This window comes from Periplaneta americana, chromosome 8, assembly GCF_040183065.1.
Source record: "Periplaneta americana isolate PAMFEO1 chromosome 8, P.americana_PAMFEO1_priV1, whole genome shotgun sequence".
NCBI classification, from domain to species: domain Eukaryota; kingdom Metazoa; phylum Arthropoda; class Insecta; order Blattodea; family Blattidae; genus Periplaneta; species Periplaneta americana.
Window position 1 is genome coordinate 77,550,187 of NC_091124.1, and position 15,559 is coordinate 77,565,745.

Genomic DNA, 15,559 nt, shown 5'->3' on the forward strand with positions numbered 1-15,559 from the left:
GTCACTACTAATTGCGTGTAGGCTCTCTTTTCCAATAGTTGGTCTAAAAATATCCTCCCGTCCTACTTTAGCGTTGAAATCCCCCAATAAAATTTTCATATGATATCTAGGGAACTGATCAAAAGTATGTTCCAATTCCTCATAGAAGCTATCCTTTAGATAGTCGTCTTTCTCTTCTGTAGGGGCGTGAGCATTTATAACTATGATGTCGCACCATCTACCCTTAAGTACTAAATACGATAACCTGTCACTGATAAATTCGACCTTTTTTACTGCTGAGTTTATTCTTTTATGTACAAAGAATCCTGTTCCTAATTGGTGATTATTGTTTCCTTCCCCATAATACAACAAGTAATCTCCTATTTGTGATATGCCATTCCCATCTAACCTAACCTCTTGTACTCCCACAAAGTCTATTCTATATCTAGCTAGTTCTTTTGCTACTAATGTTACCCCTCCTGTTCTATAAAGACTAGTTACGTTCCAAGTGCCAAATCTCAAAACCTTATTCCTTTGCTGTGGTCGTGCCAGAGAATCAGTCCTATTCCGAGGCTTACTGTAGGAATTCGTAACAAGCTGTTTTTTACGGTGATGGGTTGTTAGCCCTTCGCCCAACCCCCAAGCTGGAGGACCACCCCTTATCGGCTGTCCACGACTGCTTATTCAATATATTCGCAGCTACCCTCCATATCTGGAGGCCGTCTCCTCTATCCGCAACCTGAGGACGCGCCATGCCGTGGTGATAGGGACCCACCAAATATACATTCCAAAATTATAGAATACAAATATATTATAGCTGATTAATTCATACACACAGGTTGTAAATTTATTTAGTCAAATTGAAGACACTAACACGTTTATAATTTTCTTGTTATATTTTAGTGGGTTAAGTGTTAGAAGTCCTGGGTGTAATTTAGCTAAAGAATTATACAACCGAGGGCCAGAATTAATTGTATGCTTTAGACCAGCAGATGTGAAACATTTAGGTTCTACTAATGTTGAATTATGATTTTGTCTTGTGTCATGATTAGTGCCTTTAATATAAACTTATTAAGATTTTTATGATAAAAATTTTATCAGAGTATATTTATAAATTTGTTCAATTTTAAATACATTCAATTTAGAATTAATTAATTTAATTGGGTAATCAAAACGTTTCTTCAAACAAATTTTAATTATTCATTTTTGTAGTATTTGACGGACTAAAATTAACTTTTGTACTTCCACCCAAAACAATAATACCATATTGAATGATAGACTTAAAAATGGCGAGTAAACATTTTGTAGAACTCTAATGGGTAAGTAGCATCGAAGATTAACGAATTTGTCAATTGTTTTACGAAGCCTCCTACAAAGATGAGTAATGTGATAAGGTCATTTTAAATTTTGATCAATAATGATACCCAGATATTTCACATATGTGACTTCTTTCAGTGGTGGACATTTATATCTTTTGGGATATAAACAATTTTCACTGTGTATTATTAGTCTATATTCCTCGCTAATTTTTAAATTTTGAACACTGGAAATTGTTAACGAAAAATAAACTAAGGTTGATTTAGATATATTTAAAAAAGGAAGTTGGAATCAAGCCATTTTAATAATATTAGCACCTATATTAGCATTTCTATATGCTTCTATGTAAGCTATAGCACTTCGAATGTGGGCCACCTCGTAAGCTGTCTGAAGATAATTTAGTACCATATCCGCTTGAAATTTCTTTTATGTGATTGTTGAAAAAGATAGTAAAAATATCGATTGGAATTGAACCTGTCTCCCTTTTAATAGTTATTACAGAATCTCAATATATGGAGTTTTAATATGTTTTACATGAACCCGAACAATTTGTAAAGATATACTTTTCTAACTATTGAATTCACATTTTGTGTTAAGTAAGGAAAGCAATTCTGGATATTTTATGTATCGTCTGTGAGGCCTACAGAAAAATTGGTTTGTAGAATACTGGAACTGTAATAATTCTAAATATAATGAACGTATATTATTAATAAGCATGCAGAAACAGCTTCAAGCATTGCTCTTCTCACTCTTGTCTTTCATTGTGAGCAGAAACATAAACAGAGACATGGACTCGTTTATCATCTGCGAACAAAGAATTATTTATAAAATTACGAGTATTATTCTAAATTTATAATAATATATTGCATTTAATTATTCATGAAGAAGCAGCAATGCCAATATTAACCTTTTCAGTAATATATTTTGCATTGCAAAGTTAATTGCTCCATTTTCAACTTTCAAGGGATTAGGTACTGCTTACAGCAGTAAAATGTTTGGAAATATTCAAAATTTTTTCCTTCATTACTGTATCGTGTACAATAATGAAAATTGGTATGTGTAAAACACTGTCCTTTTGATATATGAATAAAATTTACAATTTAAAAAAAATATTTATATTCTTTCTTCAAAATTCGTAAGTGTGGTAGTTCACAGTGCAGTGACGAAGCGATTTCTTCATAACTCACAAACTTGTTAACTTCTTCATGTTCTCTCTCTTTTATTATATTGCTGAAACACATGTTTACAATATCATGCTCTTTCAAATACATTATTTAATAAATATATTTTTTATTTAGGGATGCCGAGACGTAGATGGGAGGATAATATTAAAATGGATTTGAGGGAGGTGGGGTATGATGATAGAGACTGGATTAATCTTGCAAAGGATAGGGACCGATGGCGGGCTTATGTGAGGACGGCAATGAACCTTTGGGTTCCTTAAAAGCCATTTGTAAGTAAGTAAGTTAGAATAAAATACTGATATTTGACCATTTTTGTTAATGAATTTATTTTTTATCAATCTATCAAAGGCAGATCTTGCATCATATTGTAGATATGACATGCATAAATACACAAAAAACTTTCATCACAGAATGTTGGTTAGTTTTTTCATATAGCAAAGGGACAGTGTTTTACACATAATAATTTTCATTATTGTACAACATACAGTAATGAAGGAAAAAATGTTGAATGTTTCCAAAATTTTACTGTCGTAAGCTGTACCTAACCCCTTAATTATGTGTATAGCTAATCTATTAGCCGTGAAGAATAGAAATATGAATGCAGTGTTAAATGAAACAAATTTCTTGATTACATTCGCTACAAGATTTTAGTTTTACGAAATTAATAACACTTCTTTGAAAGCAAAATACTGATTTTGTTAGCGTGCATATCTTACATCACGTGTGATTTTGAAGTAATTTATTGTACAGAACTATTATATAAATCTGTTCTATCTAATATGAGTATTTCATAAAGCTAGAAATATGTAGGTCCAGATATTAAGACAATTAAATAATTTTATAATATCTTAAGGATATAAACCAGAGAAATGTGAACCCATAAAGATGCATTATAATTGAAATATTACAATGAACTGGGAAATTAAAAATGATATAGCGTAAAAGTTGTTATGCACCGTATTGCAATTTATAGGATACAGTATCGGAAATATAAGCGAAAAATAAAATACGCAACACTGTTAAAATTTCAAGTAGTATAGATGACTAAGCTCAACGCATTTCGAATTGGCGGATCAAGGTCAAGCAATGGACTGTATTTTTCACGTGTGCTTACCTCCATTCCTGAAGCATTCTCCTCAACTAAGTCAGTTGGTACAGACGGGATTACCCGTGCTTCAGTTCACAGTTCAGTTCAGTGACTCGTGCATGGTTTGTACGTGACCTTGATCCGCCAGTTCGAAATGCGCTGAGTATAGCTGAAAAATGTACACTGTTTGGAAAACTGGATTATAGATCAATTTTCCCACATAACATTTAAATATATGATGCTACCGCGAAAGGAAAATGTTTGTGGAATATAATCCGACAAACTCGAAATGATGAGTGAACGCTGATATGGGCTACAACAGTAAGTAAGTCTAATATGTAAGCTGTAGAACTCTTTACAGTAAAAGCGAAAGGAATGAAATTAAAATCACCCTGTGACTTTCTACATTATAAATATATTTTAACATTGCTACGTCGGAATATAATAAAAATTTTGTCAGATAGTATTATGAGATATATTTATTTCATTTCTCCTTAGTACTTTTCCCTTGCAATGGTGGCCATAATAAATCTTCGTTGCAAAATTGATGTAAGATTTCAATGAATGGCAGAGTTTTCTTTTGTGGCCTTAGTGTGCACAATCCTTCATTTTAGTTTTATGCGTTAATTGCCTATTTTTATTTTACTCGAACGTCAGAAATGTCTGATTAATAACAATTAAATTTAATTAGTCGTACCTTTCTCTTTGAATTTTAATTGCCCATTATGCTATTTAAATTATATTCTTATTTAAAAATCTTAATATGTGCATTTGAGGTAGAAAGGATATGCCGATGGCAGTTGTTATATCGATTTCAAAAGAATTAATTTAGTAATAATGGAATATTTCATTTATATCATATTAAAATCCCTTAACAATAAATTGAAAAAGATATTCCAGAGTTTTTCTCCTTTTAAGAAGCACAAAATTAATTTAACGTGATATTTAAACTTCAATTAACTTTTAAATTCAAGAATATACAAAGAATAATAGCTATTCATTACCATGTATGTTACTCTTTGAAGCAGTTTTTTATGCAAGTTACATTTATTAATACTTCTTTGCACGTTTTAATAAATAAATTGTTTCTAATTAAACATGGGCTCGTGGTAAAATAGAATAGACATAACAGAACTTACAGACATTAGAGTTTCATTCGTCACAGGAACAATGCCCCCTCCCACCAGTGTCTTTCCTTTGTTGGAGATTAACATCATGAAGGAAATAGATTTCTGGTAGGGGACAGGAGCTCCAACCCAATCGGAAGCATAAGCTGCTTCTCCAACTGCCTCAAACTATAATAGAAATAAAAATATAACACTCTGCCTCTCAGAATTGAAATTTAAATAGATGTGCCGGGTTCCGCTTAATTCTAATGTGTTATATTTCATTTTTTGAATCCTCATATTTTGAGGTTGCCCGTATACAAAGCATACCAGATAATAATATACTTATATTATAATGCATTAAAAACAGTGTTCAGTTAAAGACAAAGTTTACAACAGTGAAAAATCATGAACAGTTCAATAATTAAGGTAAATAATAACAATGGTTTTTTTTTTTTCAATTTGTAAGGAACCCCTGACAGTGGCAATAGTTATTTCTTTTAAAATTTTGCTAGGAAGCCTGGAATTTTTCCTCTAGCTCCAATGAGTAGACCCACTACCTCTATATCATCGACGTCTTTTTTTTTTCTTTATAATATGAAATGGTAGGTGTATAAATTAATGGAGGGAAGGATATATGGTAAAAGGCCGATAAGCAGACCGAAGGGTAGATGGGCCGATGCAGTGGGAGAGGATGCTAGACAAGTTTTGGGAGTAACGGCATGGAAGAGAACATCACTGGACAGATCTGATTGGAAAGGAGATTTGGGCTGTAGTACCATAGCAGAAGAAGAAGGTGTATAAATGTTCTGCTTTATTTGATGGACTTTAAAGGCTGGGATAATAGCTTTCAAACCTGATGGTTGGGTCAATAATATAACATTTGCTTTTGTTTTTAAAGGCAATTATATCGATTCTTCTGTGGCTTTCATTTTCTGCTAGACCGTGGACTTCTTCTAAACCTTGAAGTCATTATCTCTTAGTGCTGCAGCTATAATGGGGCGAATGTTATGACGACGCGTATTCCTTAATAAGTCACCGTGAGAGCAGGACCCTAAAACGCAAGGGTTTCTATATCTCTGTGGTAGCGCCTACAGAGGTGATCGTTTTGAGATCGTCCCGGTACAGATCTATAACTGCAGAAACATTTGCTGTCATCTTGATAGTCTCTCGCTGTTCACTGCATGACAAGCCACGATGGTCTCGGATCCATGAGTTGGCGGATGTATACTCCTTGTATAGACATACGCCTTTTCCTTTATGCTGCAAATTACTTCACTCTTCGAATGCTCTTGTTCTTAGGTCCGTTCTCACTTTCCTTACATCGATAATATAGAGGCGACAATGTTTAAGACGATCGGATGGTGGGATATCAAGTGATTGTAGTGATAGAGATATTTCTTCTTCCACATTTCTTGTGGCGTAATACTGTACATTCTCGACTGTGTACTTTTTGAGAAATTTGTAATAACGTGTATGCGAATTTATGAAGTTATAAGAATTATGAAATAGAAGAATACTGGTTCCAATATTTTGTAAGTGTAAAATAAAAATATAAATAAAACAAAAAAATGATTTTCGGATAATTATTTAAACCAATGTTGGAATAAGGACACAAAATACAAGAGAATATAATTGCGAATGTGAGAAAGTAGATGGAATAAGAATGTCTGCATAAGGAGAGAATAAAGTTCGTTAATGGATGAAACGAAATAAATATAAACCTAGAAAAAAATACTACAAAGCTGAATGAACATGTGTGTAAATTATGAGAAGGATAAATACTGAAGAAAGAATGCTTAAGGGAAGGAAACGAAAAACGTTCCAGGGAGAAGAAACGAGCCGTGAATAATTGACTAAATAACATCTATCTATAAAATGATGATTTCAACTTAAAAAACAAAAGTAATAGAGAAGGAAGGATGAGTTAAAGTATAGGAGAGAAATATGTAATGAAGTAATGAAAGGAAACGTGTTGTAAAAATAAATATAACAATTTAAAGATTCACGGATGAATGAAGTGAAGAGGTGTGAAAGGGAATGCACTTATTCTATTAGTAATGAAGTATTTAAAACAAACGAATCTTGAAGGAAGGAAAGAATGTAGTGATGAAAGATAAAATAAAAGGAAAATATCAAGTATAAATGTGAATTGAAAGATAAAATAGATCTTTATGGATTGTAAAGTTGCAATGGATAGCATCTCCTGTTTTTTTTTTTTTTTTTGTCTCTTAAATGTTCTGGAAAATGTTCATATGCACATTGTCTTACGTCAGGAATGTCAAAGCGCCTGTATTACGTGCCCATATTGCAAGCATACAAATCCAACAAGGTTCACTTCTTATCAAGATATAGTGCAATCATCGCTCTTAAGGGAATGTTGTGCGGGCTCTTAAGAGCACACAGTGCAGGCGTCTTAACAATCCTGTCTTACTCTACGTAACTAAACTCATCAAACGGATATTCTTTAGGAATTTAACAAGTTAACCACTTTTAAAATCATGTTAAGTTAATACCCAATGATTTTCCTTTATATTTTGCAAAACACGACAGTGTAAATTGTAATGATTTTCCTTTATTTGACTGGATTTGCATTAATTTTAATAAGTGTTCATGTACGGTACGTGCTTAAAATTATTGTATTTAAATGTAATTATAGACTACACGTGACAAAGTTGGTGGGAAAATTGCAGGATTCATTAAATTTTAAAAGGTCTCCCTCATATACGGATTTACAACACAATTGACGAAATAATTTGGGTGAGAAAAAGTTGACTGATTTGGAATGAAAAATTTTCATTTATAATGTTAATAATTCAGCGTGAATTTTAGGTTGGACTTCATACATAACATAACTTACTGAAGACTTATACAGTATTGTCATAAAACATAAGTACGCTCAAGTAAATAGAATAGCGAAATAGAGGATTAGGGGAAAGTTGGGTAGTATCGGACATCGGGTAATATCGGACAGTGCGTTTCTTTCATCTACTACCAGATGGTAGTACCTGAATAAAATGGTTACGTTTCTGTATGCGACATCACAGAAATGTAACCATGTCATTCAGGTACTATCATCTGGTTGTAGATGAAAGAAACTCACTGTCCGATATTACCCGTTGTTCGATACTACCCGACTCTGCCATACATTTTCATGTTGTTCTTTTCCTTACACATAGCTGATGGATGGATGGATGGATGGATGGATGGATGGATGGATGGATGGATGGATGGATGGATGGATGGATGGATGGATCAAATTTAAATTGTAGACGAATATGAGATATGGGCATAATATTTAATACCTGAATGAAGAGTGTTGAGTGCATATGAAATACTATATTTTGTTATGTTACTTTCAAATATCGCAATAACAAGTCAAAATCATCGAGATTAATAATTTAAGACGAATCAGAGACAAATGTGAGTGATCAGTTTTTATTCTGTTTACATTATAGTAAAAACTCTTAAAACAACATTTCATTTTTTCCTGAAGAGAAAACACAAAACATAATAATGATAAATTATGCAATAAATAACTGGAAGACTGACCATAGGTCGGAAAAGTGGGGCATAAAAATGTTATATTTTAATATGTTATTTTCAAACAAATAATATTACTTTAAATTCACAAAGATTAAAACGAATCGGAGAAACTTATCTTCTGTAACATCTTGGTTATGTCGTCGAATTCCTCCGTAGATTAATTACTACCATTAATAATCCATAAATCTCTCTTTTGTTTCAGTTGTAAATGTGCCCGTCATATATTAATATTAGTAGATTATTAGATTCACATTGTTTGTCAAAACTCTGAGGCCCGTTTCGAGAAAAAAATTTCAATATACAAGAATTGCTTATTTAATAGCATATGATAGATAATGTGGAAGAACGAGTTATCTAAACAAATATATTGTCACTATAATAGCCAGAATATTGGTTACATTATGGCGGATGCAATAAATTATGAAAGAACGTATTGAAGTAGGGACAGGTATAATACCTCTCCTGTGAATTGTAGAAAATGAGAAAGTCTTACCTCTTGCGCCAGTACTGTTCCCATGCTGCAGTAAAAAAATGCCATAACAACTACAGCAAAGTACAACCAAGCACCTTGATATAGGTCAACAGGATCATCCCAGCTCTGCAACACATTATTAGATTTGTAAGTAATAATGTATGACATTAAGAAATAAGAATGAAAAGTACAGTATACAAAATATGTTGTGAAGTGTATCAGAACAGAGATCGTAACGAAGAACAAAATATTGGCAAAAGTTAAGGAAAATGGTCTATGCATAGCACGGAAAGTACCTCTAAATCATTGGTGGAAAAGCAGAGCTTTTTTTCTTTTTTTTAACCTAGGAAGGAAACCATAGCTTTGTCCTCTGTATTTTCGATGACTTATATCTGAGAAGTGGTCGATTGGCTTATAATATCTAATTCTTAGTAGAAAAGAAATGAATCAATGAACGAATCAATTTTTGCGGTAGTGTTAAGATTACCGTGTCGATAATTTGTTTCGAAATTTCCGTATTGAAACCACAAATCGAGAGAAATAGCATATCTAACGTTAGTGCGGCCGTTAATGGAACATGGAACTACATGTTGGGATCCCTATCGAATATATTAGATAAATTCCTTAGAAAGAATCCGATATAGGGAGGTAAATTTGTTAAAATAAAAGAAAAGATGGAAACGATACGATAAAAGAACTTAAATGGGAAACTTTGGAAAACAGACGTAGGAAAACTAGAATAACATCATTGTATAGAACGTATCTAGGTCAGAAAGCATGGGTAGACATAACGGCTCGGTTAGAGAAGCCAACGTACTATGGTAGGAACGATCAATATTTTAAAATCAAATGTAGGAAACAGAAAACGGATGTAGGTAAATTCTCATTTTTAAATAGAACTATAAATGATTGGAATGATCTACCTGCAGCGGTCTTTGAGGGCTGTCCTTCCTTAAAGGAGATTCAAGAATAACTTAAGTTGTGTATAAAGTGTAAATTAAAATTAAGGTGACATTTAACATTTAATTTTTTAAGGTGACATGTATTTATCTAGCCTGACGAGTTATTCTCTTGAGTTTGAATTGTAAATTATTTAAAAATAGCGTGTAAGAGGGTCTGAGACTAGAAATGTTTAGTTTAAATGTAGTTCTGTTTATAAGTATGCATAAGGATGTAATTATGTGTCTTATTTGAGCTGTTATATCAGTGAATAGTGGTGAGTCAGTGAAGTTATGGTTTTACAGTGCAGTGAATAGTTCCGATCAGTGATAATTTACAGTGTCAATGAAATGTGTTCTATAGTGTCAGTGAAATGTGTTCTGAAGTGTCAGTGAAATGCATCATAGTACCACTACAGCGAGTGAGATGAGAGTAAAGTGAAAGATTATTATTAGTACCAATGTGAAACTTATGTAGGGCCTATAAATATGTAGGTTATATTGTAAATTTAAGTTGACTTATTAACTAGGTTATTTTATGTATTATTATTAATTGTAATCATTGTGTTAAATTGTATTGTGTATTCTTATTGTATTGTGTATATAATTGTAATGTGTATTGTATAATTTTATCGTGTATTGTTTACATTGTGTATACCGCTGCCACCGGGTGCTTGCCTACTTGCAGTGTAAATAAAAAATACATACATACACTAAGGGCAATAAAATCCTTAGGTTGGCTTCCTAAGGGAGAAAAGTAGAAGTGTGGGTATAATGTCGTAAATTGATAGTACGATAGAGAGATCCAGGCGAAATTTACTCCCAAGACTGTTAATTGTCTCTTCTTTACTCGCCTCACATGCTTAACAAACACAAGAAAATATTGGTCTTCCCCAGTCCTCAGTCGCTATAGAGGAAGTTAAGTTTTCTTTGTATTCGGTCGTTATTGAGCCGTAGGATGTTTGGGCGAATTCCATAAATCACGTACCTTTTGGGCCGATCTAGACAGGAAACTGTAGTAAAGTACGCTTGTGGCAATGTAAACAACATTTTCCTTCTCATTTTATGCAGACTTAGGGCTGCCAAAACCTAAGCTGTGAGCTCGATATTTTAAAAAAATACTGTTGTTTGTAAGAAGTTTCTATTATTAAATTTGTAAACATTGAATTTAAAATCGAATTTGAATATAAACAATATGTAAGTTTTATAGGTTATTGAGTATAATTTTTGGTTATATTTTACCACGTCGGATTTATTACAACCTATCACTTGTGAGTTTCTTGCGTGAAATATTCTCGTAAAGTTATTTTGACATTTTTGTAGTCATTCTAGCAGTCGATCAGAAAAGTCTGCTTCCTTTTTTTCCGCATGTTTTCAACAATTAATATGTTTTGGGAAATGAAATTCAATTTTAATTTTGCCTCGCCTGTATTGATAAAAGAACATCAATAACTATATGTACTTTGGGATGTGGAAAGTAGAACTGTGCATTGAAACTGCTATGGAATGCTTCTGGTCCATTTGTTGTTCCAGGATCTTCCATCTATTTGGCAGCCTACATATTTGGAGAAAGTGAGTCATATTCGTTAATGTAATTGTTACAAATATAATCAGCAAATGTCAAGTCAGCAGTCGGTGTAAATAACATGGTCTGTTCTGTTATCCACATCGCCAAAAGACTATTTACTATATGGAAACAGCAGGTACAATAACATGATAGGAAGCACTGATACAAACCGACTGATCACAGTATAGAAGACTCAAACGGGCTATCGATAATTGCCCCAAACGATCTCTACAATGCAGGTAACATATCGTACCTGATCCAAGCGTTCTACCGCGAGTTATTGCTAGCGAGAATTATTTTTGTGGCGATTGCGTGTTGGTAATTGGTGTCGACTAATGTTGATTTCTGATGTATTTACTAACTTTTTCCTACAAACACAATAAATATATGCACAAATATTTGCAAGTTTTAATGCTCCTCCCGCAGTATTAGGAAATTCAGAGATAGAATGTATAGCTACGACTAAAAGCATAGGACTATGACTTACAGTACGATTATTTAGTCCTGACAGTCGCCGGAGATGTGCGCCAGGGTCATTTAGTTACGCCAAGGGGTGTTTGGGTTACTCACTCGCTTGCCTTCGAAGTGACGGATGTCATGCGTGCGGTAGAGCGGTATGTTTCTAGTACAATTAAGCTGTACTGCATTCCTTTACCGACAGCTTGACCTTATCTCTACACTGGAGCTCTGCCCACTACTCCTGTTACTTCCCCTCTTTCGCGTCGCTGAGCTGTCAGGACTAAATAATCGGTCTTGTAGTTGTTATGCGAGTGGTTTCCGAGCCACACGACAAAAGCTAATAGTGCAGTAGCGGACAGTAAAAGTGTCGTTTAGCGGTAAAGAAGTAAAACAGGCATGCTTGAGATACAACAAAAATTGACTTGGTTGTAAGAATATCTGGTGAGAAGATAGGATAATATATGTGTTATTAAGTATGACAGGTTATCGTGAAGTAAGAAATAGAGCTTTGGGATTGCTGCGTGTTCTAGATCATGAGTCTCTTATGTAGACGATCCAGTTTCGAGTCTCGTTTAAGCCTGGGACTTTTCACTGAAAAATCTATATCGACACTTCTTGCAGAATAGGTTGCAGTTGGGGTTTTTCTTTGATTCTCTCGTTTCTCCATGTTAGGCATTAACATCATTTTGTCCGATCCCTATTACCTACATTTATCATTTCATAGCATTCACCGATCTTTGGCTGGGACGCAAGAGCGGGGTTATCTGCTAATAATTTGGACGCTCAGCGAAACTTAGGGGAGCAATTGGAGTGGGTTCGGAATTATAGCATTGTGGTAAGGATAGAAGATGCATAAGTTCGCAGTGCTCGGTCGTAATATTAAAGTAATACATAAATACACCTACGTTGCTAATAAACCACAGAAACTTTCTTGAGGACTATTATGTAGTAGCTTGCTTATAGTAGAAAACCGTGCGATTAGATTCTACTGGACTATACCCGAGCACGAACATATGCTCATTTCGGGTATCTATTTAAATGTACCATTTCAAATGTAAATTATGAATAAATTTGAATTTCAATTTGAATAATTTAACCCAGCGCTACTGTGGTGGGATTTTTCAAACCTCAGCTCATATAATAAAAAGAAATATGTTTCTAGCCTCTACCGTAAGAGCCAGGCTCGTGTACGGTGTGGTCTTAGTCAATAATATAACAGAAAATTTACAAGGACAGTTAGTAAATACAGTAAGTAATTTAAGTTAAACCAATAAATACAACACAAGAGCAAGAATAAAGAAGAAAGAGAAAAAGAGAGAAAAATACACATTTAATATAAATTGACAATCCGACAGAAGTCAGTGATATTCAATAAAAGCATGAATATAGTCGACAGAAATAAAAGGTAAAAAAAATAAATTTGTTAATATTATATGTCATGGATAATTTTACAAATTTATTTTTTAAAAGCTTCAATATTAAAATATTTCAAATTTGGAAAATGGTTTGTAATTTTATTATAAAGTCTTGGGCCGAAACTAGCACCAAGTTTAAGAGCTGCACTTGTATGACATTTAGGCTCAATTAATGGGAAAGTAGACTTTTGTCTTCGAGTACGATATTCATGTCGATTAGATTTATGTTTTATTTGATTTCTGTGGTAGTAAGTTAGTAAACTATATTTATAAATTTCTTCAATAGGCAATACTTTAAAATCTGTATATATTAAATTTGTTGCGTAATCCATATTTTTGGTCAGACAAATTTTTATTAATCTTCTGTGTAATAAAATTAATGGATTATAAAATTATAAAATTAATTATGTTACACTAATTTCTGGCTACGAGTTTTTCAATGACAAATTGAGCCTCTTTGTACCTTCACATTGCTTCTTATAGTTTGCTTTGTCATATGGACCGTTAGTTGAACTTCAACCGTTGATCAGTTCAGACGCCTTCTTTTCTTCTGGGGTTTCATACAGCCAACCACAATATCGGTGCAAGTTTCTTTCTTCCTATAATTAATTTCCAAAATTTTATTATTCTAATGATTACAATAAATCGTAAAAGACATATTTAGTGTTCGCTTACATCATTTAAATCGACCCGGTGGCGCGCGATCTGCACGAAGGCCATGCAACACGCGGTAAACTGCCTCCCTCACACTCGAAATTCAAGTTCAGTCTCTCTGACATAATCAGAGGAAAAACACGCAGTCTAACGGCAACACAACTACTCCTACACAGAGACTGAACTGGACTGCCGAGTCTGCGGAGACTGTTTTCCGAGTGTTATATGACCTTCGTGCCGGTCGCGCGCCGACCGATATACCTATATTACGTAAACGAACGATGTGTACATCTGCTCTCTTTATTTACTCATTTCGGAGGAAATTTGTTTCTTTTTCAATACTACAATATTTATATAAACTATATACTTTACTGATTACTCATTTTGAGTTGAACTTCAAATCTGAATAATAATGCATCTAAAGAAGAATAAAGAGCTTTGTGAGTTGTGTGTTTGTTACTAGTACAGCTCACAATACAGATGTAATAAATTTTGAAATATTTATTTGTATGCTAAAATACCTCTACTAACCCTCTGGGGTTTTTCATACCCCACCACAGTAGTGTAGCAAATTTTATTCACCACAGTAACACAGGGTTAAATTAGAGAGAATATTGCATATCGATAACTAAGAAGTGATACCGTACCTCCTGAATATATATTTGTAGGTGAATAAAAGAAATGTAAAAACTTATTTTTTCTTAAATAGGCAGACTATTTAGATGTTTCTGTTTTGAAAGATCTTCTACTCGAGGATAAAATATAAGTTAATTGTCCAATTTTGTAAACATAATAATAATAATAATAATAATAATAATAATAATAATAGTAACGTTCATCTGAATAACAATGTAGTTAAACTAAATTATCACTTTTGTAGATACGAAATATCACTTCTTAGCCATCGATATATTCGTGAAATGCCTAAGAGTAGGATTTGTGACAACATAGTGTAAAACAGTTGACAATATAAATAATAGAAAGAGGTGTCTTATTTTGTGCATAAATTCGTTAAAGAGGAGTGTTTCATTTACAAGTGATACACATTATTTTTATACTATACCATTATAACTGAGAAAGCACAGAAACACAGTGTTAAGAGGAAGAGAAATAATATTCCACATGTCAGCAAGCCTGAAAACTCTTGTAGAACATTGATGTAACTGAAAAGAAAAGGAAGCGATATATTACCACTGATCATGTAATTATTTTCGGAGAGGAAATCTCACAAGACCAATAATTATATTTTACTTGCTTTAATATTTGAATGTGATGACGTATGATATCGTTGAGCTGTTCTTTTACTTCACTCTGTGGAATGTTTATTTCGGCTTGTGTGTCTGGAGATAGAACATTCTGTTTAATACTTAACAAAGAACCTCGTAGTTTCTCCAGCTGTACACATGCGAGAGACACCAGTTTTGCGTAAAGGTATGGAGTAGCGTAGAACATAGATCCGGCTCTCATTGTTACCATAATCTAGTGAAAGAAATAGGGTGTTATCACATACTTTGCGCTTGACATTCAAGAGTGAAGAACTGACTTGAAATGCAATCGGTAAACTTGATATTTAAATGAACACTAACACAGGCTTGGAGAACTGGGCGACAATTGTGGCGTTACGTCACTAATCGGATACGTAACTCACCCCTTCCTTCCATCCCCGCATCATTGACTTGGTAGGGGAGGGGATTTGAATTCAGTGTCTGGCTTATGGGATTGCGTACGGGCCATAGATACGTCATTAGTCCACGCCTGTGGAGTAACGGTCAACGCGTCTGGCCGCGAAACCAGGTGGCCCGGGTTCGATTCCCGGTCGGGGCAAGTTACCTGGT

General features: G+C 33.7%; 1 protein-coding gene across 1 annotated transcript; it reads right to left on the bottom strand.

The window, feature by feature from the left end:
• Nucleotides 1-1,994: 1,994 nt before the first annotated feature.
• On the bottom strand, nt 1,995-15,191 carry LOC138704311 (odorant receptor 49b-like). The gene is made up of 5 exons (XM_069832173.1): nt 14,980-15,191; nt 14,788-14,887; nt 8,713-8,817; nt 4,707-4,862; nt 1,995-2,100 (listed from the first exon to the last, which is right to left on the bottom strand). Exons 1-5 carry the CDS (start codon nt 15,189-15,191, stop codon nt 2,026-2,028), a joined length of 648 nt encoding a protein of 215 aa, XP_069688274.1. The 3' UTR covers nt 1,995-2,025.
• Between the last annotated feature and the right edge of the window lie 368 nt (nt 15,192-15,559).

Coding starts and splice junctions, on each gene's coding strand:
- LOC138704311 (XM_069832173.1), bottom strand. CDS start 15,191: ATGAGAGCCGGATCTATGTTCTACGCTACTCCATACCTTTACGCAAAA. Junction 14,888..14,979: donor CATCACATTCAAATATTAAA/GCAAGTAAAATA, acceptor TTTTCTTTTCAG/TTACATCAATGTTCTACAAG. Junction 4,863..8,712: donor GAACAGTACTGGCGCAAGAG/GTAAGACTTTCT, acceptor TTTCTATTATAG/TTTGAGGCAGTTGGAGAAGC.